At 39.5% G+C, this 25331-nt stretch overlaps 1 protein-coding gene across 3 annotated transcripts in view; it reads left to right on the plus strand.

Moving 5' to 3' along the window:
* BMP2K (BMP2 inducible kinase) overlaps positions 1-25331 on the plus strand; it is a 112024-nt gene that overhangs the window by 24107 nt on the left and 62586 nt on the right. For all 3 annotated transcript variants that reach the window (XR_010921516.1, XM_067557084.1, XM_067557085.1), the window contains exons 2-7: positions 1992-2110; positions 12317-12422; positions 15787-15929; positions 16368-16489; positions 19638-19719; positions 22959-23091. Coding sequence is in view for 2 of the 3 variants with exons in the window: in XM_067557084.1 (XP_067413185.1) it covers positions 1992-2110; positions 12317-12422; positions 15787-15929; positions 16368-16489; positions 19638-19719; positions 22959-23091 (705 nt within the window). In the remaining variant the exon portion in view is untranslated. The remainder of the gene's footprint in view (positions 1-1991; positions 2111-12316; positions 12423-15786; positions 15930-16367; positions 16490-19637; positions 19720-22958; positions 23092-25331) is intronic.

Consider the following 25331-nt stretch of genomic DNA (forward strand, 5'->3'; position numbering starts at 1 on the left):
GATCAGTAGGAAGGTATTTAACAAAGTTAACCTTTAAATTACTGGGGATCTAAACTAAATCCCAACTGAGATGAATGTTCACACATCTCAGAGCTGCTATTGCAGGCTGCCTGTGGACTCCCAGCAAGGCTAAGGTAAACTTTCATCAAAACATTCTATCAGGGCCCATTACGGCAGCCATAAGTGTCAAAAGTAACCTATTAATGCTCATGCCAGGCATTTGAGTGGATAGGATCCCAATGAGCCTAAGTCTGGTGGGTTGCTGATGGGCCCCCCAAAGCTTAGCCTTTCTTATTCTCCCGGTCTCAGCACTGAAGCTATGTCTACACTGATGGTGGCAAAGTCACTGCCATCAGATTGACTTATCTGGATCGACTGAGCGGTCAGTGAAGACCCACTCACTCAATCCAGAAGTCGACACTGTTAAACCACCCCCTCAAGTGGTATAGCACTGCGCTGACGGGAACGCGGTTCCCGTTGGTGCAGTGCAGTGAAGATGGCGCACAGACGAGAAGCACAGCAGTCGACGGGAGTTACACAAGCTACTCTGCGTAGATTGTGTAACTCCCGTCGACTGCCGCCGCATCGCCGGGGTAAGTGTAGATCAAGCCTGAGTGTGCATCTGAGGAGGTTGCTGTTGGGCATGGGTAATGGGAGGCAGAAGGGTTTGAGGGGCTACAGTCTCTTCCCACTGCTGCCATTTTGACAGTAAGTCAGTGACAAAATTGGGAATAGAATCAACTCTCCTGACTCGTCTTATGTTTTAAACACTAAATCATATTTCTATCTAAAGGGGGGAAAAATAACTAGTCTTCAGATACTGTATTACTTCCATCTGTTCACATCTGATCCTGGTGGCTAAAAGTCACGACTGAAAACTTTTATTTTGTTTTATTGAAATAGTTATTTCTGTGTTGCTAGTTTTTGATCAATTCAAGACAATAAAGTCAGATGAAAGTAAAGTGTTTTATTTCCTGATAATAGAGTTTTATATTTCAGAGGTTTTTTTCCTACTAAAGTGTTGCTTTTAAGATGCTCCTCTGTGCTGAAAAAGACAAGTCCCAGGGCCTCATTAACAACACAAATGGAACACAAAATTGACAAACAAATATCCCATGCAATTGACATTTGACACCATTTTCTGATATATCATACTTCCCCCAAGTCAAAGTTGAAATGTTTAGATTAGGCTATACTCTCCATCAAGGCTTGCATTTGAAATATTTGGGACTTGTGCTCTTTAATGTTAGTTGGATGCCTTTGAAAAATCCTACTCAGGACTCAGGTGTGCATATAGTACCTGAAACTGAAATGTGCATTTCATATTGATTGCTTTCGATGTTTGCTGATTTGACTGATGAAGGGAGAGTTTAGTTTCATTCTCTGATATGTACAACAGTGTTGCCAGGGGGATCAACGGATAGAGTAAAAGCAGATTAAGTTTAAATTGACACTTGCATTGTATGAACAGTTCAGTTAGCAAATTTCTTTTTAAAGTTTTGACCTTTTAAAAGGCATTATCTTTACAACTCTCTGGCCACTTTGCCTATCCCCTAGCTTTGTATCTAAACAAAAAAATCCTAAAATTAAGTGTAGGTTGTGTACTCCAAAAAGGATGAGGTGACTTTGCCATGTAAAGCCTAAAAATTGTGAATGAGTATAGAATTAAAAATATAAAACATGGCATTGTTCTTCTTTGGTTAAACCTCTCAGTTTCATTGTCACCTGCAAGTGACAATAATTACAAGTTGCAGGAATTGACGGACTAACATTAATGTGAAATAAACATTTTTCAGGCTATAGCATTATATAATATATTGTAGGAGGCACAGTTAACCAAGAATAAAGTACAATTACAAGAGGATCAAAGTGTCAGTGACTTCCTAGTTGATTAAAAAAGTGTTCTAAAATTCTTTTTTATCATGGTTTGATATATTTTTAAAGGAATAATGGAACCTCAAGTGGTCTGATGTGTAATTTTTTTTCCTCAGGTGGCTTTTCCACTGTGTTCCTGGTGCGTACCCATGGTGGTGTACGTTGTGCATTGAAACGAATGTATGTTAATAACGTGTCTGACCTCAACATTTGCAAAAGAGAAATAACAATTATGGTAAGTAAAACAGCTATTTGCTGGTATTAGGAGGCATGGATGTAAATGGAAATTTTGCAGTTTTATTTTTCTGGAGGGGCTAGATTAGGAATAGGGATATTCTCTACTTCTGGAAGATCGAGTGTGCATTGTGCTTAAGTACTCTTAGCTGGTCAGGGAGTAGACTTGGAGAGAAACTCTTGTGAACCCCTTCTTTCTGAAAGGTGACTGCATTTGTGAAAATATGGAGTACGTGTGCAGTAAATATATAATAAATACTGAAGAGGTGGGTGAAAGTCTTCGGATACTATCCTAAATCAGAGGAATTCTCAAGTGACTGATATGTGAAGATGAAGTACAGACACCTTTGCTGATGCTAATGCAACAAGCTAAGGCCAATGTGCAAATGCCTTAGGGCCAAACCCTGCAGTATTACAACTCATTTTTAGCAGTCTCCGTATTAGTGTCTTTATTTGCACTCCAATAATCTGTTAGAATTTCTTTGTTGAACTCTGTTGTTTCCTGAAATCTATTGCTAGTATGTTCATGTTCTTAAACCCTCTGTCTTCAGTTAAAAGGTTTCAGAACATAACTTGGGAATATACTGCACTTGTCTTTATAAAACAAACTCTCTTCCATGTACAAAAGAGAATATGCACACTACCAAAAAAACCCACGACACTAATCACTTAAGCATATCATTTATCCTTTTACCTTTTTACCTTGTGAATCGTGTGAAAGAGATCCTTTCATGGACTACCTCCTTTCCCAATCTCAAAATCACAATTCCCTGCAGCAGTTAGTGTTACATGTAACAAGTAACATTCAATTGTTCTAAAGTGTGATTCTGTAAAAGTATTGGTAAAAATGGCATTGTGGGTTTCCACAGTTCGTTTCTATGTCAAATGTGTTCAGTTTACAAGTAAAAAGATTTTCTGCCATACCTGTGAACTTGATCTAAGCTCTGAAATTACTGTATGTGACAGTCAAGTTTCTGCTGGCTGAATGATGCTCATGGTAATCTTTTCTACAGTGTAATTGTACAGGTGTAACTGATTGGAACATGGTAAACCTTTCTGATGTGCAAAAAAGACAAACTGATTTAACCTGTTCTCTTGCAAGTTTCTACATAAGAAGAAATCAGTAAGAACTTTATATTTGAAATTCTGTGCAGGGAGCAAATGAGTTAAGTAAGATGGTCACTTCTTAAGCCAACCCACACTCTGGACATGAGAGAAAAATAACATGAAGGGTGTAGCTGCTTGATTATGTTCCGTCACTTAGTATCCATGCTATTTATTTTCTTTTCATGGATGCACTTTTTAATACAAAAGTCGTTGGTCTTATATGGCATGTAGTTGCTTTATGTACTTAGAGATAGTTGACTGGTCTCCAGTGCCAGAGAGAGACTAGATCACAGTTTATAAGTACTTACCTGGGGAACAAATACTTAATGGGCTCTTAAATTTTAAAGATTTAAATTGAATTTAAACCAAATAAATAACTAGATATGAAGCAATCAAGCAGGATGTAGAGTTCCTTGATATTTTTTTTTTTTTTTTTTTTTTTTTAAGTTGAGTCAATCAGAAAATCCTCTAGAACCCACAACAGTCCTGTACTGGGCTACCGCAACCAAGGAAGTATTTCTATAAAATCCATGTGTGCTGGCCTTACTATAATGTAATCCAGTCCATTCTAAGCAGCATCTAGCACATGAAGCAAATTGTATATGGCTGCATATTTACAGGTTCATGGCTTTGATCTGATGTTTCTTCCTGGTGATCAACAGATGTCTTTAAAATGTACTGTATAACTCTTTTAAAAATCCTTAGCGCATGACAAGTGATCCTGATTAAAGTGATTGTTAAAGATCCAGTATTTCAAAAAGTTCTCTTGATTCTGACAGCGTTGCTATGTTCTCCATAAATCTATGGGGAGGCAAGAGTCTTAATTCTTTTATATAGGGAAAACCATCCGTGTGAATGATGATTGGAAGTTGTGTAAGAATGCTTTACTAGATGCCCCAAAAGCCACAATCAAGGAAGAAGGCATTGGTAAAAAAACTGATCTTTTTTTGGGGGGGGGGAAGGGGGTAGAGAGTGAAGGCAGCTATAAATTTAAAAAAAGGAGATGGAAGAAAGGAGAAGTTGATGATGATCAGTATAAATCAGAAGCTAGGATTTGTAGAAAAAAGTCTCAAGGAAGCAAAGGAACACAAGGAAAAATCTGCAATCAGCAGAATTAAGGGGACAATATATAGTTTTAAAAAAAAATATTAGATAGAAAAAGAATCCTAAAAATGGTACTGGTCCATTATTAGATGCAAATGGTAGAATTATCAATAATGCACAAAAGGAAAGTGTTCAATACGTATTTCTTTTCTGTATTTGAGAAAAAACAGATGATGTCGTTTCATTATATGAAAACTCTTTCCATTCCACTGGTGTCTTAGGAGAATGTTGAATAATAGCTATTAAAGATTTTTAAATCAGCAGGTCCTCCAGATAACTTGCATCCTAGAATTTTAAGAGCTAGGTGAGTAGCTCACTGGACCGTTAATGTTGATTTTCAGTATTTCTTGGAATACTGGGGAATTTCCAGAAGACTGAAAGAAAGCTAATGTTGTGCCAATACTTAAAAAGGGTAAATAGGATGATAAGGATAATTGTAGACCCGCCAGTCTGACATTGATCCTGAGCAAAATAATGGAGCATTTAGAGCATTTAGATTTGATAAATAAAGAATTAGAGTAAAATAAATAGTGCCAATCAACATAGGTTTATGGAAAATAGATCCTGTCAAAGTAACTGGATATCTCTTTGCATGAGATTAGAAGCTTGGGTGGTAAAGGGAATAGTGTTAGTGTAATATACTTTGCCTTCTATAGGGCATTTAACTGGGTACCGCATTACATTTTGCTTAAAAAACTAGAAAGATAAAACAGGAACACAGCACACACTAAATGGATTTAAAGTTGGCTAACTGATAGGTCTCAAAATGTAACTGTAAATGGGGAGTCATCATTGAGCAGGTGTGAGATTCTAGAGGGGGTCCTGCAGGGATTGGTTGTTAACCCTATGCTATTTAACATTTTTTTTATCAATAACCTGGAAGAAAAGAAAAATTCTTCATTAAGTGGTGTCCTTGTGGCTGCTCTACTCCAGGTGTCTGGTGCGCCCTCGCCTCTGGATCAGCGATTTTCATCAGTAGTGACCATTCAGGTCACAGATGCACGACCAGTCTGGCGGCGCCGTTGGCACCTTGAACCGCACGTGCAACCTGATCTCCTGAGTTCGTTCTCAGCCACCCACAGTCCAAGATGGAACCACAGCAGTTCTCTTCAACTTCTCGTTCTGAGGGAAAAGTTAGAATAGAATAAAAGTTCTTAGTTATTTATTTCCTCCTTACCCTTCCCCCCTCCTTTTTTTTTAAAACTTTAATACCTTCCCTTATCCTTTAGTGTTGATAATAGTTATACAGTTATCGTGCCTGGTTCCCCAGGCTTCAGAAGATGCAGTTCGTGCAAAGACCCCATGCTGGCGTTGGACAGGCACGCTCAATGTATTAGATGCCTTGGTGAGGGATATGTCAGGGTATGTCTACACTATGGAGTGAAGTCGATTTATTTTAAATCAATCTTCACCCGCCAAATTTTAGAAGAGCATGAACACACAACACTCCTTGTGTTGGGGGATTGCGTCCCCCACTAGCCACGCTTGGGTTGACAATCAAAGCAGTGCACCATGGGTAGCTATCCCACAGTGCAAGTAGCTGCAGAGGCATTTGGGAAGGTTTATTGTCCTCCCATGATGCAACATCCTCCCTCCCCCTCCCTTCTCATGACAAACAGACTGACATTTTTTTGTGCCATTTTTCTAAACCCTTCAGTCTTTGCCGCATGTAAACCATTGCCAGAGAGGCATGGAGCCCGCTCAGCTCCGCACTGTTGTTGCGAGCATCACAAACACATCTTATTCTGCAGTATTTTCAAGAGCGAGACGGGCTGCAGTGCTGAAAATTGTGATGTTACTCAAGACGCCTTGCTACTAGCCATAGAATGAAATTGTTCCCATTTGCTGCTGGCTGTCACGCACAATCTGCAGTCAGTGGAGCATTGATTGGTGGGATCACATTGTTATGAAGGTGTGAGATGATGAGCAGCGGCTGCAGAACTTTCATATGCGAAAGGCCACTTTCTTGGAATACTCACTTGAGACCAGCTCTGACAGTGGAGAAGCGGGTGGCCATTGCTCTGTGGATGCTAGTAACGCCAGACTGCTACTGGTCAGTTGGGAACCAATTTGGAGTCAGTAAATCCACCATGGGAACTGCTGTAATACAAGTTTGCCAGGACATTAACAGACTTCTGCTAAGAAAGGTAGTGACTTTTTGGGAAATGTGCAGGACATAGTGGATGGGTTTTCTGCAATGGGTTCTCAAACTGCGGGAGGCGATAGATGTCACGCATATCCATATCTTAGCACCGGACCACTTAGCCACAGAGTACATTAATCGAAAGGGATACTTCTCAATGGTGTTGCAGACCCTTATGGATCACAAGGGATGCTTCACCGACATCAGTGTGGGGTGGTCTGGAAAGGTGCATGACGTGCACATCTTTAGGAACTCAGGTCTGTTAAAAGAGATGCAAGCAGGGATTTTCTTCTCTGACCAAAAAATAAATATTGGTGATGTTGAAATGCCAATAGTGATCCTGCATACCCCTTGCTCCCCTGATTGATTGAAGCCATACACCAGGCACCTAGATAGTGGGAAGGAAAGGTTCAATAATAGGCTCAGCAAGTGCAGAATGGTTGTGGAATGTGCATTTGGAAATTTAAAGGCACGCTGGTTCAGTTTACTCACTAGGCTACTAGACCTCAGTGAAAAAAACAATCCCAGCAGTTCTCTGTATGCTGTGTATTCCATAATGTCTGAGACAAAGGGAGAGAAGTTCCCGTTGGGTTGGGTCATGGAGGCAGATAGGCTGGCTGAAATATTTGAGCAGCCAGACAGCAGTGCAACACTGAGAGCCAACTGTGGAGCCCTATGCCTCAGGGAAGTCTTGAAAAATTGGTTTTATATTGAGATCTAATGGTTTTGAATAATCTGTGTTCTGTCTTCCCTTTCCATTCCCCAGCACCACAGCACTGTGATAAGCCCCTCCACCCCCAGCGGTAATCCCCACAGTCTCAATTATAGAGAGTAATGATCTTTAAAGCAGTAAATTTTTATTGTTGGTCATTAATATTAGAGGGAAAGGAGGTTATTTCAATACTTTGCATGCTTTCCATTGTAATGGGGCTGTGAGGGGACACAAAGCAAAGTTTCACTGTGCAAACAACACATTCTCATTTCTTAGAGGCCGGCACCTCTTTCTGCTCTCCTCACCCAGTGTGGAGCACGTACTGCACCCATCTCAACCACCTTCTAGATCGGTTGGGGATGGAAGCTAGGAAAGAGTGCATGAGTTGAGAGTTTTGAAGAGGCTGCAGAGGGAGTCTATCTTGCCGCTGCTCTTCTTGAAGCTCAACCAAATACTTCAACATGTCCGACTGATCCCTCATTATGCACAGCATCTCATCCTGTGTTGTATGCTCATGTTTTTGGGCCACCTTCCTGTTGTTCATGTCCATGTTCATTTTCTCCAATAATGAAATCCTGCAGGCTCTGTGTCAGCAGCCACAGAGGCATTCATTATCTCAGTGAACATGTTATCCCGACTTTTGGGTTTTTTTCCGCCTTCTAATCTTCAACAGGCCGTCAGCAGGAGTAGTAGATGCTGAGCTGAACGCCATGCTGTCCGTTGAAAGGCAAGCAAAAAGCACAAGATATCCATTGTTAGCTGACCCCACAGATGAAAAGCAATGTTACAATGTAAAAATAACTCCTTTATATTCCTAAGGAAATGGCAGATCTGCAAACTAATCTCTACCTATTGCAGGGGTCGAAGTGCCATTCTAGCCATGGTAAGTAAGAGATTGGTGCATCCATTTCAGAGAAATCCCCATAGTGCATGCTACATAAGTCCATAGTTCCCCAACCAGCAGAATTGTTGCGCCCCCTGACCCTTCCAAAAATTGTTCTTTGAAAAGGCGGTACAGAGGATGTATGTGCAGGGGTGGGGGGTGAAATTCCCCCGGGCAAAATCATATGTGGGCATCCGTCTCATGACCCGTAAGACCCATCACAGTCACGTGCTGTCTTGTAACTTGCAGTTTACATACCCTAACAAACCTCATGGCGGGGGGGAACCCTGATTGTATGGAGCGGTTACTACAAATGTGTGCCATATTCCTTAGGTGACCATGAGTAATATCAGTCTCCTGAGAGTAACAGAGGTGGAAAGAAAGGATTTATTGCAAACATCTGGGTACAGGCTTATTCTACTATGCTGTGTTCCGCGATGATGCCTGCACAATTAAGAACAGAGTGGTGGGGGAAAGTGTCCTATCACGGTGGAAGAAATAAGGCTGCTCTCCCCAGAAACATTCTGCAAAGGATCACAGAGTACCTAAATGAAAGTTTCCTGGAGATATCCATGGAGGATTCTCGGAACATCCTGGTGCACATAAATATTCTTTTCCAGGGCAAGCCCCTTGCTTAGGTGAGCTAACAGCGAGGAAGCCCCACTACACACTAAGGTATTTTTTTTTGCTATGACAAGAAGCTGGACTGGGGAGATAATCCTAGAAATGAGATTTGCAGTACATTCTCACCAGATGTGCCTTCCCTGGCATCTCGGTCACTCATGCTGTCCTGTGTCCGGCTGTGCTGTTCCGGGGTTACAAATGGCTAGTGGCTTTCAGGGAGATGGATTCCCCAGTTGCCTGGCCCCTGTTCTCTTCCTCATCCGCAGAGTCCTCCTCATTCATCCTGGATTCCCCTGATGTATCTATGCTGCATGGTGGTACAGTGATGGTGTCACTGCCAAGAATCGCATGCAGCTCCTCATAAAAGCAGTCTGTCTATGGTGACGAGCCAGAACGACAGTTCGCCTCACGAGTTTGCTGATAAGCCTGCGTCAGCTCTTTGATTTTAATGTGGCACTGCTGTGTGTCCCTTCTGTGCCCCTTTTCCAACATGCCACACGATATTTTTTCGTAAATATCTAAATTCCTTTTGGTGGCTTGGAGCTGAGCCAGCACAGACTCTTCGCCCAACAGACTGATGGGATCTAAAACCTCAGGTCAACACCAGAATGGCGCATGTTTGGGGCATGCAGTTGCCATGATCAATTCTGCTGGCAAGCTCTCTCCATGCTGACAAAACAGGAAATGGGAATTCAAAATTTCCAAGGGCTTGAGGGGAGGGACTATTTCCTGTGTACGTGTCCGCGGTGCAGAAGAGTGCAAACGTGCAGAGCAGTCACAGCAGAGCATTGTGGGGTAACTCACAGAGTCCAATTACATCAAATTACGTTGCATTCCGCTTACACCACGGCTCATCCAACCTAAACAATTCCATTTCAGCACTACGCCACTTGCGGAGGTGGTTTTATTAAGTTGAATTTTCCCATGATTTAAGTTGACGGAACTGACCAGTCAGTGAAGACGCATACATTGTGGTTGATGGAAACCGCATTCCGTTGACCTACCTTCGCAATGTAGACCAGGCAACAGAAATGTCCCCTCTGTAAGAAGTTCAAGGCAAGGGCAAGAAAGGACAGGGAACTCAGGTTAAAATTGATTCTAATGGAGAATTCCCTGAGACCTGCCTCAGATCATGGGCACGAGCCATCACAGTTACCATCTGATAAACATGTCAGAAAAAGGGCTTCAACCCCATCTAAAAGCCTGCCAAAAAAGAGGCTGGCACCGACCAAAATAATGGTTGCTCAGACCCCTTCGGTGCCTGCAGCCTCAGGCACTGAAGGAGAGTCATAACAATGGCACAGAATTGAGAGCTAAAACAGTGAAGACCTCCTCTGATTCGGCACCAACGAAACAGAGGTTGGCACCAACAGCCACGGCGCTGAAAACGGCACCATCCATGAAAATGGCACCGACCATGACCTCGGCACTGACTCACATTATGGTGCAGACTGCAGCTTTGGCACTGGACGCAACTGCAGCACCAAGACAGCCACACATACGGTAGCGGTGCCAACCATTACATTGGAACCGGCTCAGATTTTGGCACTGATTGACTCCACAGCACTGAATAGGAAACACAAGTCGAAGACGAAGCACCACGAACATGAGGATTCACCACTATATGGCACAGACATGTCACTGCCTCCACATGGGATCATGTCCCCAGTATTATCGTCCAGTGGGGAAGACGACAATATTGAGGAAAGAGTCTTCTCTCTCAACACTCCTCACCTCATAGACCCACGTCTCTCCTCTCTGGTCATAGGGGATATGGCGGTTACCCAGAACCACAATGGTGTGCACCTATGGTTTGTCCCACCTATGCCATATCCGATGCAGTAGCGCAATTGGGAAACATGGTCACAGTATGCCAGGGACTACAGCAGACCCTCTACTTGCTATAGGGATAGAGATATGTCCTCACACCACTCAATACAATCGGTCGTGGATCCTCCATCAGAAGCCATTGAGCAGATGTATGATGCAGCAGAACCACAAGCATCACCAGCATTGCACAACTTCTCCTCTTCACCACATACCACCATAATACTGCCTCCACCTATACATGCGGATGATTTCAGGCAATTTCAAGACCTGTTTAAAAGAGTGGCACAAGATTTGGAGATACCGCTTGAAGAGGTATCTGAGAAACACCATAAGCATTCGAAGATCCTGCACACCACAGTGCCATCTAAGATAGCCTTATTGATGGACGAAGCACTTATGGAACCAGGGGATAACAACACATGGCAAACTCCAGCCACCATCCCACTCCTGTGCAAAAGGGCTGATAAAAAATATTCCATCCATTCTATGGGAGCACAGTTTCTGTTCACCTATCATCCGCCCAATTCCCTGGTTGTGGAAGCAGCACATTAAAGGGGCAAACAAACTCACCACAAATCCACACCCCGGGACAAAGACTGGAAGAGAATGGATTTATTTGGATGGAAAGTTTACTCCTTGGCCACTTTACAACTACGTGTAGCCAACTACGTCGCGTTACTTTCCAATTATGAACATGACACAGACTCAAAATTCATGGACTTTATTGATGTTGTACCAGAGGAAAGAAGGGAGCAATTTCAATCTCTTGTTATGGAGAGTCAGCTCATATCTAGAAAAGCACTTCAGGCGGCTCTTGACGCAGTAGATCCAGCTGCCAGAATCATGACCCTGGCTGTCATCATGCGAAGGGTTTCCTGGCTTCATTCAGCAGCTCAGCCCAGGGACCTACAATTGAGGACCTCTCATTTGACAAAGCCAAGTTATTTGGTGAAAAGACAAACTAAGTCCTTCACACAATGAAGGACTCACAAGTGACATTGCGGACCCTGGGTATCTACACTCCTGTAACGAGAAGGAGACAAATTAGATACCAGCCTTATCAAAGGAGATACCTGCATGTGGAGGATGCTTTCATCGTCTTGTGAGGGAAAGCTCTAATGACTTTTCACTAGTCCTTGCCTCTAAGAGGACTATGACCCCTCTGGAATTGACCATGTGTTAACATTGAAATAGGCATGGGTCAAGTTGCCTGAATTTTACTACTTTTTCATAGTAACAGTGTTTTGTCCATGAATATTTGCAGTGTATCATGATTATAGCTGCTAAATCTTAATATTTTAGAGTTTGTCTTAGATGAAATTAACAGAACATGTTTCTTTTTAAAATGAGCTTAGTGTTTATGAAAATAGCCAAACTGACTGCTGTAAATTGAACCTGACTACCTACACAGATGCAGCATAAATCATGGCAATCCAGGTTGTCCACACTGTCCTGCCCATGGTATCTAAATCCTCTTTGTGAGGAATTGTATTTTATACTCTGTTTAATCCTTGGTGCTTAGCTGAGTCGAGGATGGGGTCAGTTGCTAATATTTTCTGTGATGTGGGCACCTGTCTCCTGGGAATTGTTGAGACACCTACACACTTGACATAAGCTCCCAAGTAGCTATTAGAATGCCTTTTCAACTGATACCTGCAATGTTTCACGCATGGTCTATAGATGAAAGGCACCATACCCCAAGAGTTTTCCTGTCTACTATACAGACTTATCTTTATGCTTTCTAGAGTTTCTTTAAATGTTAATTATTCAAAACGTGATGTTTCTTTCTGTTTTTTGGTTTCAGAAAGAACTATCTGGGCACAAGAATATTGTGAGCTATTTGGATTGTGCTGTTAATTCTGTTGTTGACAATGTGTGGGAGGTTCTTATCTTAATGGAATATTGTCGAGGTAAGTACACTACTTCTGGATTTCTTATTTTTATGAACATAAGGAAAGCGTTCTTAAAAGCCTAAGATGTATTTTGGCAAAGACCACATTTGTTATCTTCCTAATTAAGACCACTGAAATCACCATCACACTTGACTTTCTGTTTTTCTGGCACTTAAGAACAATCTGGGAATATTGAAAAGATCATCCTACACTGCTTATCTTAAGGTCTGGCCAGAAAAGGGGGAAAATAAATGTTTACAATGTTTACATAAATATGTTGAATTTTCCCTGTTCCTTGTTTTCTCTAACAAATCTCAAAATATATCTTTATATTGATGTGAAATGACACGATTTGGGAATGAAGACTTGGCAAAATCGAATATCTTTTCACTTCTGAAACTGCTGCTCCAGATAATGAACTGTAAGGGTTACATGCTGTTTCATCATCCTGACCCCTTAATTGTTTTAAATCAGATTATTCGGCAGAGGTTGGAGGGCATGGAGATCCAAATAATGGTCTGTCATGTCCTGATCTACAACAGTTAATTTCCTTCTGTTCAATATCTTCATCAATCATTTAGATTAATGATTAGATAATGAGTACACTTACAAAGTTTGTGGATGATATCAACCTGGGAGGGGTTGCAAGCGCTTTGGAGGATAATATTAAAATTCAAAATGATCTGGACAAACTGGAGAAATGGGCTGAAGTAATAGGATGAAATTCAGTAAGGACAAATGCAACGTACTCCACTTTGGAAGGAAGTCCATTGCATGCATACAAAATGGGAAATTACAGCCTAAGGAGGAGTACTTTGGAAAGAAATCTGGGGGTCATAATGGATCACAAGCTAAATCTGAGTCAACAGTGTAACATTGTGGCAAAAAAAGCAATCATCATTCTGGGAGGTATTAGCAGAGTGTTGTAAGCAAGATACAAGTAATTCTTCTGCTCTAGTCTGCACTGATTAGGCCTCAGCTGGAGTTTGTGTCCAGTTCTGGGTACCACATGTCAGGAAAGATGTGGAAAAATTGGAGGAAGTCCAGAGAAGAGCCAAAAAAAAAAAAAGATTGAAGGTCTAGAAAACATGATCTGCGAAGAAAGATTGAAAATATTGGGTTTGTTTAGTCTGGAGAAGACAAGACTGAATGGTGACATTAGTTTTCGAGTACATAAATAATTGTTACAAGGAGGCAGGAGAAAATTGTTCTCGTTAATCTCTGAGGATAGGAAAAAATACAATGGGCTTAAATTGCAGCAAGGGTGGTTTAAGTTAGACATTAGGAAGAACTTCCTAACTGTCAAGGTAGTGAAGCACTAGAATAAATTGCCTAGGGAGTTTGTAGAATTTCCATTATTGAAGATATTTAAGAGTGGGTTGCACAGACCTTTAAGGGATGGTGTAGATAATGCTTGGGCTTGCTTTCAGTGCAACGGATTGGACCTCTTCAGAATCGTAGAACTGGAAGGCACCTCAAGTGCCTTCAGAATCCACCCCTCTTTTTCAAATATCCAGTTTAAGTTTACTAATATAGTATTTTTTCACTTTTTTATATACAAATTTATTCTAGTAGTTTAGCTCAAATTTTGAGTAGTGTTAGGCTCCAGTGATGGTGAATCTGGAGAAATGCTTGGATTTCAAAATAACTGTCTGCTCCATGTGAAAATAAAATGTTCTACATAAGCCAGCGCATTAGGTGCTTAAAATTCTTCAAGTGCATTATATAAAAGTTTAGTTTACTGGACTGTTTTAATGGTTCTAAATCTAATTAACTGCAGTCTTTTTCCCCCACCATGCAAACTTTTCTTCTGAGATTTAAATTTCTATATTTCAATATGTCAAAGCTTAAAAGTTTGTGGCCTGTCCACTTGCTGATATTTATGTAAGTTAACAAACTGATACTACTTGATTTTTAAGAAGTGAGAATTTGAAGTTAGCAGGTGCTATTCTTTCTGAGCCTCTGAAAATAAGGCTCATAATCTTCTAAAGTATTTTATGTGTAGTATAACAAATGGGAATAATATAGTGAGCAATTCAAACACTGCTGTTTCTAAATGTTGGTTTAACTTGATTGCAGTACAGATAAGAGTAGAAAATTAAGCTACTAATTAATGGAGCGCATAAATGCATTTTCTTTGTTTGATCCACTGCTTTGAAGTTATAATTCATAGGTATTGGATTCTGAATTGAGCTAATGGATACAGTCTTTTCTTTCTGAAACCTCTCCCTGCGGGCACACTTGCTGAACTAACTACACCTTCCTTCCAGTGTGTCTGCCTTCACGAAGGATAATGTTTTCTCTTTTGCTATAGATCCTTCTACAAGAGAGTTTTCTCTTGGAGACTGGTTTCCCCTTTATTTCTTTTCCAGGAATTTTTCACTTTAACAGAATGTAGTGCTAGGAATGATTCCATATTCACCAGAGATTCTCAGTAATCCAAGAACTTCCTCTGAGAATTTGGTGCTCATTGTGCCAGAGATACGTAATATCGTGGAAGGAAAAACATAAGTACTGTCTGGAAAAAACCTGCAACACTGTGATTTGGTCAATATATTCTTTCTGAAATAGGAAAAATAAATTGGTTTCTTCAGATAGCAGTTCTTGGGCAACGGATATGTCTGCTGTTAATGCTTTTCAGGATAAAGATGTATATTTAAAAAAATGTTTGTATGTGAGGGAAAATTATTCCTTCTGTAGAAGAAAATCTTGAGTTCAAAGACTATTGAATAGTCTCCACAGTATTTTCCTAATCTGACTAATTCCATTTTCTGACAAGGTTACTCCAGTGGTTGGTTGCTTTTGTCACCCAGTCATAGATATTAAGGCTTCCCTAACATGACTCTTATTCTTAGGACATACTTTCCTTATATTTGTCTATTTTTGTTCAGATGGGCGAAGAAGCCATGTCAGATGGAGTTAAATGTTGCAATAGTGACATCTGCATAATAGTGGTTTCTTTTCTACACTTTCAAATTATAATAGCTTTGTAGCTTTTGCATCTTGTCATCTTTGGGAGGATTTGGGGAACATCAGCAAGTGTGTTAGTGTAGAGAGGTTTCAGATTTCAATTCTAAAAATTCCTTTTGCCTCAGTTCAGTGGGATTGAATAGGAATAGTCATGAATTGGAGTAGTGGATTCATATTAGGCATTAATAAAGTGAAGGGTTAGGGGACTAACTTTGCCTCTTCTGTAGATGGTATGGGGGGTCGTATTAGCCCTGTTTGAAAAACAGAAGCAGTGGTTGATTAAAAACTTGAGGTTGAAAAATTGTGATTGGCCCTAGTGCATATATGTAACATTTTAAATAGAAACACAAAACTTGTTTGATTAAAGACTGTTAAAAAGAGATGTTTTTACAAAGTTATGTTTCTACTTTAGCGGGGCAGGTCGTGAATCAGATGAATCAGAGACTTCAGACAGGCTTTACTGAGCCAGAAGTGTTGAGGATATTTTGTGACACCTGTGAAGCTGTTGCCAGGTTGCATCACTGCAAAACCCCAATAGTTCATCGAGACCTGAAGGTAAGAGTTCCAGTAAAAGATAATGAGCTGAAATGTTTCCTGCTATTGAGCAGCTGTCAAAAGATGACCTGGAGTGTGGAAGACATCTCATTGTGTGCAAAAGCTGCTCGCTTCTATACGGGGAGGGGAACACTTTCTATCTGCAGAATTGTTCCCAGAAGATTAAATGAAAAATGTTAAGTAGGTTAGGTGTCACATTCTTGTAGAATGGATATTGGCAATATTGATGGTGACTGATGGGGTAATGATGAAGTTACTGTTTTGCTATTAATGCTACATTTCTTTAGAATTTTCAGAATATTATTACAAAGCAGGTTTGTCATCATTAAGAAAGTTAGAGGGAATATTTATTAGCTGCTTTCTATAAAATTTGGCACTGCACGATTTTGTCTTTCAGTTTGTCAATGTTCCTGATTACATTTTATTTTTCCTTTTAAGGTAGAGAATATTTTGCTGAATGACAATGGAAACTATGTCCTTTGTGACTTTGGCAGTGCCACTAACAGATATCTTAATCCCCAGAAAGATGGTGTTAATGTAGTTGAAGAAGAAATTAAAAAGTAAGTTCATTTAAGTAGCTATTCGTAAGCACTAATTAATTTTCTTACCAGCACAGAACTTATTGTATGTTATATACATTAATGGAAACATAAAGGCCTGAGTAGGAACAAATTAGTGTTCCTGGTGATTGATTTAAGTGCACAACTCCTGTTAATGGGAATGTTTTATCCACTTCCTTAGTGATCAGAGCTATACGAATACCCAAAATAGACAGAGCTAGATAGTAGGAATACCTGGTAATGTTGATACTATTTCAATTCATCTGCAGACAATTCCTGCAAAATTTAAAGTGACTATACTTAAAGTGACAGTGTTAATTATAAAAAGTTTGAAGACTCCAGGTTGAACTTTTCACTTGGAATATATGCAACCTTGTATTACTTTTACTGTCTCAGCTCTTCCCCCTAATTTCCTGCTGCATTCTAAGCCTCCTTTTGTCCCTATTTAGACCCCCAACCTGCAATTTCCACTGTACAAGTGAACTGCTGTACCAGTACATTTTTAATTGCAGAATGTTGAAACCTTAGATTCAGAGTTATTTGAAGTGCAGGTTTGTAAGCACAATGAAGCCCTGATCCTGCATTGGGGCATCGGGGTGCTATTGTAAGATGACTAATTAGAAAAATAGATGAGAACAGGTTCAATTAGCCAGAATAGTTGCTGACACTGGAAAAAGGCTTCATACTAACTTACTAAGGTCTAGATCTGTCCTAATGATGGATCGAATAACATCCATGCCCTTTCCACTATGTTTAATCAGAGAAATTGTGGATGTGTTCAAGTTTAAAAATTTATTTTGTTGCCTGCTAATGATAGTTGGTGCTGAAGAGTAACTGTGTATTATTTAGGACTTAAAGGGGTACATTTATTTTCCATATTTTGAAACTACTTCTTAAGGTACATATACTTATATTTGGGAATGATGTTACATTTTATAAGCACACGGTTATTTCAAGCATGAGACTCAATATCCCATGAATATGCTTTTGTTTTTAATTATCAAGAATCAGTTCAAACATGTAACTTCGGCATCTGGGTTTGGCTTTGAGTGCAGTATTTATCAAGAAAAGTTGTAAAAAATAGAAGTAGACATACTGTTCTGAAAAAATCCTTCTTGGCTTTTCTAGCTCCATCTTTTTCCTTCCATGCTCCATATTTCCACCATTAGCTTCATGTTGCTAAGAGAACTTCAACAGGGGACTGAACTGTTAGTGTGTAATGCCTTTAGACGAATGTGAATAAGATACCCAAAAAATGAGAGAAGTTAAAATTCCCCAATTTAAGGTGTAATTTGGAATTAGTTTTTCTTAGCTGCTTCTGAAAATAAACATTTATTTCTTGTTATAGATTTTCATTTCCCTGATTTTATTAAAATGAGGTTGATAACTTACGTGACTAGGTGTCTGGATGTGCCACACTGAGAATGTCACACTCAGAAAAGACAATCCCCAAAACTGGTGGTTTATTCTATAATTAGATTCATCAAGCCAGTAATCTGGCCTTCTGTAGTGCCACACTGTTTAACAGGAAGCCAACACAGTCCGCTTTAGGCATTTCAGCCCTTGGCTGCCACCGAGACAGCCAAGTCTAGTGAGGGGTTACTGAAAACCTTATTCACCATACTTAAAGTTTCTACCAGTCCCAAAGGATCAGACACATTACCCACCAGGTCAATGAATATTTTAGATCTCACACAAATAATGCTTGCAGCCAATCCTTATTAACTAAATCTCAGATTTATCAATGAAAGAAAAAAAGTTTTAAATGTTGGAGATCAATATACATACAAGTGTGTAAAGTTCTCAGGTCAGCTTCATAGCAGAGATGGTGAGGCTGCTGATTTGTAAGTCTTTCTGGAATCAATTCAAATGGGTATAATCCAATAGGCGGTTCAGGTGTAGCATCTGTTAGTTTTTCCATGAGAAGTCCATGTATCTATCTGGAGGCTTCGGTTCTATGGCTTACATCTTTCCAGTTAAAGTTTAAGCAGACCAGCGAGGAAAGCATCAGGCATGAAGCTTTCCTTTGTAGTTGAAGCAGGCTGGATGTTGACAGGCAACTCCATGGACTTTGATGAAAGCAAGCCAATAGTTTGTGATCTCTATTCAATGGGTTCATCCTCAGAAGTACCCTTAGCCAACAACCATTCAAATTATCAAGGTAGTTCACAGGTGGTTTACTCTGTGGAATTATATGCCTCAATGACAAATGAGGACAATAGTAGTATTACACCTCAAGTCCAATCTAAATTATATCCCCTTTTGATGTCAGAGTCAATGGAATACAATAATGAACTATTATAAAACAGGAACAGGATTTAGCATTTGCAAACTAATTAGATCTATTGTTAGATTTCTAAAAGGATGCAGGTAAACGTAAACTCCTTGATTCTCTAACAATACAGGCAAACAGGTTAAAGATTCTAGTCTACTTGGATAACTATCGACAAAGAATGGCCCTGTTTACCATTGCAATACCCTCTCGATATGTCCTTAAAACGGGTTCTCAAATTTTTTTTACTGGGACCCCCCTTGAAAATATTTCAGGCTGTGACGACCCCCCCGCCCCAAAAGAAAGGTGATGATCCCCATGCCATGCCATCCTTACTGGCATGCACGGAGGGCTGACAGCTCACAATCTCCCTCCTCCCCCCAATAACCTCGTGACCCCCCCTCCCACAACCCCCAGTTTGAGAACCCTGCTGTAAAGGTTACTTACAGGTCATCCGGCTTGCTCATTTTTTAACCTTTGCTGGCCCAGTGTTATACCTTAGGCAAACTTTTTTTGTTCATAAACTAGGTATATTTGATTTTGCAATAATTGCAACTTTGTAATGCTTCTAAAAGCATAGAAAACCGGAAAGGATTAAGCTTTCCATAAAACAAAAGCTTTAGCTCACATATAGAGCATCTGTTGCCATGGCCCCTTAGATGGTCAATGTCAATCCATGAGACATTTATTGTTGACAGGAATGCCGCAGATGACTTACTATTTTACACAGTGTATAAGTAATCTGTAGCTGACAGTTATCTATATTAAAAAATTATTAGTGTGTAGTAGTTTATGAATGGGGGTAATAAAGGTATACAGCAATTCTCACCAAATCTTCCATTTCATCTCCGTTCCAATTTACTTATTTTCTGCTAGGTATACAACACTGTCATACAGAGCTCCTGAAATGATTAATCTTTATGGAGGAAAACCAGTTACTACCAAGGCAGATATCTGGGTAAGGAAGATAAATAAAGATGTTGCAGAGTTGTTCTGCTTTATTAAGAGTAAAAAATGCTAAAAGGAAAGTAACTACGCAGAAAATACAAAGTTCAGGCTTTGCAGTGAGTGAGAGAGATACTTTTGTGCAAGAAGCTAACGTGTGTGGGAAATGGTAATAGAGATACAGCTTTAGAAAATGGTTTTGTCTTTACCTACAAAAATGATTGGCATGTGACCTACTGTAAATGCAAAGGGGGGTTATTATTTGGATAAATATTTTTTCTTTAGCCTACTGTTGCAAAATGTAGGCAACATTAGTATTTTCCCTTGCTCTTACTTCTGTTAATTGGTTAACAATTGCTTTAATAGAAACTTCTTTATACAGTAGTATGATTAAATACGTCAGACTGAATAGGTGACCTGCTCTTACATATTCAGGCATGTCAGTGATGTTTTTTCAGTGTAATAAATAAGATTTCATTGTTACTAATGATTTGATATTTAGTGAATATTTGCAGAGTGCATTAAAGATAGAGTACTATATTTGCTGATTATTACACTCTATATAATCAGAATGCAAAGTTCAGTAACTACCAGCTGGACATCATTTGAGTGCATGGAGAAAAGTAAAAATGAGAAAATAAGGTATTTAATACAAAAATAAATATTTGTAATGAATGGCTGATATAGTTTGCTAAACACCTTTTAATTACTAAAAAAACAAGATGGGTGAGGTTATCTCTTTTATTGTTCCAGCCTCTGTTTGTGAAAGAGACTAGCTTTCAAAGTACATAGAGCTCTTCAGGTCTGTGAAAGATACGAGGAGGTTAAGTATACACTCTGATAAAAGACCTGTGGCATGGCCGTGGCTGGCCCAGGTCAGCTGAATTGGGCTGCAGGACTATAAAATTGCATTGTAGATATTTGAGTTCAAGCTGGAATCTGGGCCTTGCGATCTGTGAGAGGGGGAGACCCAGGCTCTGATGTTTAATGCCACCGGTTCTTTATCGCAGTGTGCATCCAGAGTGTCACAGCTAAATACAAGGTGGAAAAGATTGTTTAACATAAGTAATTAATGCACATTTTAAGGGCAAGTCTACACTACAAAATTAAATTGACCTAAGTTAGGTTGACATACAGCCACCGAGGTAAATACTGCGGTTTTTTAATGTCCACATTATGCTCTGTCTGGTGGTGGTGTGCATCCTCTCCAGGTCACTTCCATCGATTTTTTAACTGTATGGGGCAATGTGGGCATTAACAGCTGAGTCCCCAGGGCTGACAGCACATGGTTGTGGGACTCCAGCTGTGAGTCCCATGTGGGGCTGACAGCTCAGGCTCCGGCTGACAGTCAACAGGTGATGTAAGTAACACAGTGTCTACATAGACACTTTGTCGCCCTAACTACATCAACCTAAGCTCTACGCCTCTTGCAGAGGTGGAGTTAAGTTGATGTAATGGGTGACTTACATCAGTGGGAGATACATTTTAGTGTAGCCACTTACGGAGTTAGGTAAGGCAGCTTATGTTGACCTAACTCTGTAGTGTAGGCCAGGCCAAAGAGGCCATTCAAGATGAAGTGGGCCAGTTGACACCTCTTCAGTTATAGGACTGTGAGTTCACTTGAGAGTGTAGTCATTGTCTGGTTTCACCCTCACACCATGATACCTATATAGGGTGTCATCAAACAATTACAGCCCATACTTGATGGAGACCACATCCTGAAAAATCTTTTCTGAACCCTGTTTTCTGGCCTTCAAGCACCCCCTCACCAAGCTCATCAACAGAAGCAAGCTCCCCACAGACAAGTACACACCAACTCAGTGTCTCCAGACCCTGGCATAACAGATGCAAAACCAGCAGACTTCTCTCCGCTGCTATGATGATCAATAACCCCCCATAATGTACCTTTCAGGATTCACGTGTCCTACATATGTCTATGGCAACATGGTGTACCTCATCCAGTGTGCTAAATATCCCAATAACAACTATGTGGGTGAAACCAGACATCCCTACTCTCTCGAATGAACTCAATTGAAAAATGATAGAAGACCCCCTCCCCCCCCCCCCCCCAAAAAAATCACTCATGAGCCAACACTTTTCACAAAGTTATCACTCCATATCTGACCTCAGTCCTCGTTCTCAAAGAAAACCTGCATAACGCTTTTGAAAGATGAACCTGGGATCTTAAATTCATAACCATGCTAGACTCTAGAAATCATGGTCTTAATAAAGACACTGGATTTATGGCTTATTGCAACAATCTGTCACCCGCTAGCTTCCTACTTTTTTGTCCTATGACTACAGAGATGTTCACAGGCCACTTCATCGTGAATGGTCTCTTACAATATGTGATAACTACTTACGCTAAACAATCTTTTCCACCTTGTGATGCTCTAGTATCTTTCCCAGAGCGGAAGAAAAACTCTGTGTAGTTTGAAAGCTTGTCTTTCACCAGTAGAAGTTGGTCCAATAAAAAATACTACAACACGCACCTTGTGTCTTCAGTATCCTGGCACAATATTGCTACAACACTTTTTTAATTACTAAAAACATTGAGGAAATTAAACAAGGGTAAAACTGATTACTGTATGAAATATGGCACTTTCATTGTCCTCATACATAATACCTCATGAGGAATTAAGAACTTTTTCAGATTACTGAAATGGGAAAACAACTTCCTGATTACTGTTCTTATACACATGAACAGGTGCATCTTGATTAGATTACATCAAAAGGTTTATGGGAAAATAACATGAGTTCAAGGACTCTTATTTGTCAGAATAGATGGGTGTTCTGCACATGCAGTTTTTATGTATAAACACATATTGGAACTATTCACCTGAATTAAAGAATGGGTTTTTTAATTCAAAAACAAAAATATAAGTTATATAAGTATATAAGATATAATTCAAAAACATACATATATATATGATATAAAAATAGGTTTTTTAATTAAAAACAAAAATATTAGAGTCTGAATTTATTTAAGTTAACTGCTTTTTTGCTGTCTGGCATCTAGTTAGTGGGGCAAAAGCATTTCTAGAACTGCTTCATATCACTTCATTGCTTACATTCCCAAGTTAGTCAACTGACTGTTGTTCGCTCAAAATGTTACCATGTTCAGAATCTATGGCAGGCATCAGTAGTGACTGGCGTTTGTTAAATCTAGCTTCACTTTTAACACTAGTTTTATTGCTATCTAGTCTTTTGCAATGACAATACTCTTTCTCCCTCCCCCCTCTTTTTTTACAGGCACTTGGCTGCTTGCTGTATAAACTTTGTTTCTTCACACTTCCCTTTGGGGAGAGTCAGGTTGCTATTTGTGACGGAAGTTTTACCATTCCAGACAATTCCCGATATACCCATAATGTACATTGTTTGATAAGTAAGTAGCTGGGCAACACTTAAAAACATTTTGTGAGTTGTTAGACTTTATATACTAGTGAACCTTCCCTACCTGCAATATGCACTTATAGTTAATGTCCTTTAAATCAGTGAATTTGAAGTTTTAGTTAAACATAATTTAACCTGGCCCTGACATCTGTTCTAGACCTTAGTTCTAAGTTCTGAAGAGTCCCTATCTCCACTGATTGAAAAATCAAAGTAAATCTGTGGTCTTGCTAAGGAGGAAAAGGAGATCATTGCATTGAGGAAATGTTTTGAAAAGGAAAATTGTCTGCTCTGATGAAGAACAAAAACTAGTTTCCTTTTTCTTCTATTTGACTGATGGCTAATAGATCAGAATGAAATCATTCTGTGCCACGAATCCATTAGGTAATATAAAATATGAAAATCTTTTTACAGAAAGACATCCCTGTCTAAGATCTTTCACTTCCTCAAGATCTTCCCTGCAGATCTCCTCACTTATCTATAATTTCTCTTCTCCTCCTTGTTGAAAACTTATATTGAGGACCAACAATATCAAATATTTGATAGGACATTCAACTAACTACATATGTGAAACTTGCAACCTTGGTCATGGTGTGAGAACCTAGGTTATATATAGTGGAACTAAATTGATCTTCAGTAAAACTAATTAACAATGTCAATCTTTTAAATAATCAGTTTTTACTATCACTACTGTGTGAGGAACTGTCAGTTTACTCCTGAGTTAACAGAACTGCAAACAGGCTGGAAAAAGGATATTTTGCAATATTTGCAAGTATACTTTTGCAGCAAGGAAAAGAAACACATTTTTTAAAAAGAGCATTTATAGAGAACACTGGCAATATCAAAATTCTGCAGATAACCCAAAACCATGCTGAGATATAGCACAGAATTTCCCCAGCACTTCCTTGCAGTGCTCCCAAATATAGCCCTATATTGCTGTAATTAAGTGAAGAAGCTACCAGGGACAGAAAAACAGAAAAAATTTAAAATTCTGGAAAAAAATCTTTGTTAAATCATAGACATAAATAATAATTGCTCTGAAGTTAAGGACTTTAAATGTACCTCTGCGCGCACAATCTTTTTTCAAAGAATAAAAACAGTACTGCTTCTTTGTAGATAATGCAAGATCAGTTTTAGAAAATGTTGTCCATCTAGACCAGTCTCAAATTTCCATTGATATACTTCCACTAAAATGCTTTCTATCTGGAGAAAAATAACTAGAAATAAGAACAGAACTTTCATCAGAATTAAATCCAGAAACCTGGCCATGAACACCAGAGATGAGGAAGATTCTCTCACTTTAAAGTTACATTTAATTTGACACAAACACTCTTTCAAATCAGATCTATTTTTAGTTGTTTATTCTTATGACCTTCCTTGATTCCTAGTGTTCCAATGTTTTAGTTGGTTTCCCAGGTTGTCAGTAAAGCTTACCCAGAAATTGTTGCTAAAGCCTGGGCTGATACACTTTTAAAGTTTCCTGAAATGTTCTTGTTTTAAACTTCTTGTTCAAAATCTAGGAAATATTTTTCTATTTTATAATTGTTTCTGTATTTGTCAGTTTGTCATCTGCTGAGTTCAGTATACAGACTTCATTGGCAAATTTCTGACCAATGTATACATTAGTCAATCGTAACTTATCCTGTGGTCGTGGTTCACACAAGACTACAGGTGGTTTTTTTTTTCATGTATTTAGCAGGGCACTAAAATCCAGGATGAGTTCGAGTATGCCTCCAAATCCTTTTGAGCCACAGGCATCTATCTTTTTAACCTCCTATTTGTCAAAAGTCGTCTTATGACATCTCTCTTTCAGAGGAGGAGGGCTGCACACAGTTTCTCCTAGCTGCAGTATATTACTTCTATTAGCTAGGGGAACTTAAAGGAATTGAGGCCCTAATTTCTCCTTCCCTCCTCTGCTCCCCTCTCCCCCATTTGCAAAGCCTGAACCTGTTCTTTCTGAGGTACTTCTGATGCCATCATTTCCAGCAACTTTGCACCAGGCTAGAATCATGTTGGTGGCAAAACTGCAACTTTTCCATCCTTTTAAGTGTCCACTCCAATCTGATACCGTTCTTGCCATCTTGTTTAAATGGTATTTTCCTAGTCCTTTTGACTGAGCTCTTTGATTATTGCAGATACATGAAAAGAAGCTAGACCTCCCTTTCAGAATGAAATTTGCTAATGTTTTACTACAGTAGAGTCCAACTTCTTAATTCTGAGGGCTAAATATATTTC

This window comes from Emydura macquarii, unplaced genomic scaffold, assembly GCF_026122565.2.
Source record: "Emydura macquarii macquarii isolate MOO-44397 ecotype Brisbane River unplaced genomic scaffold, CSIRO-AGI_Emac_v2 contig_1790, whole genome shotgun sequence".
Taxonomy (NCBI): Eukaryota; Metazoa; Chordata; order Testudines; family Chelidae; genus Emydura; species Emydura macquarii.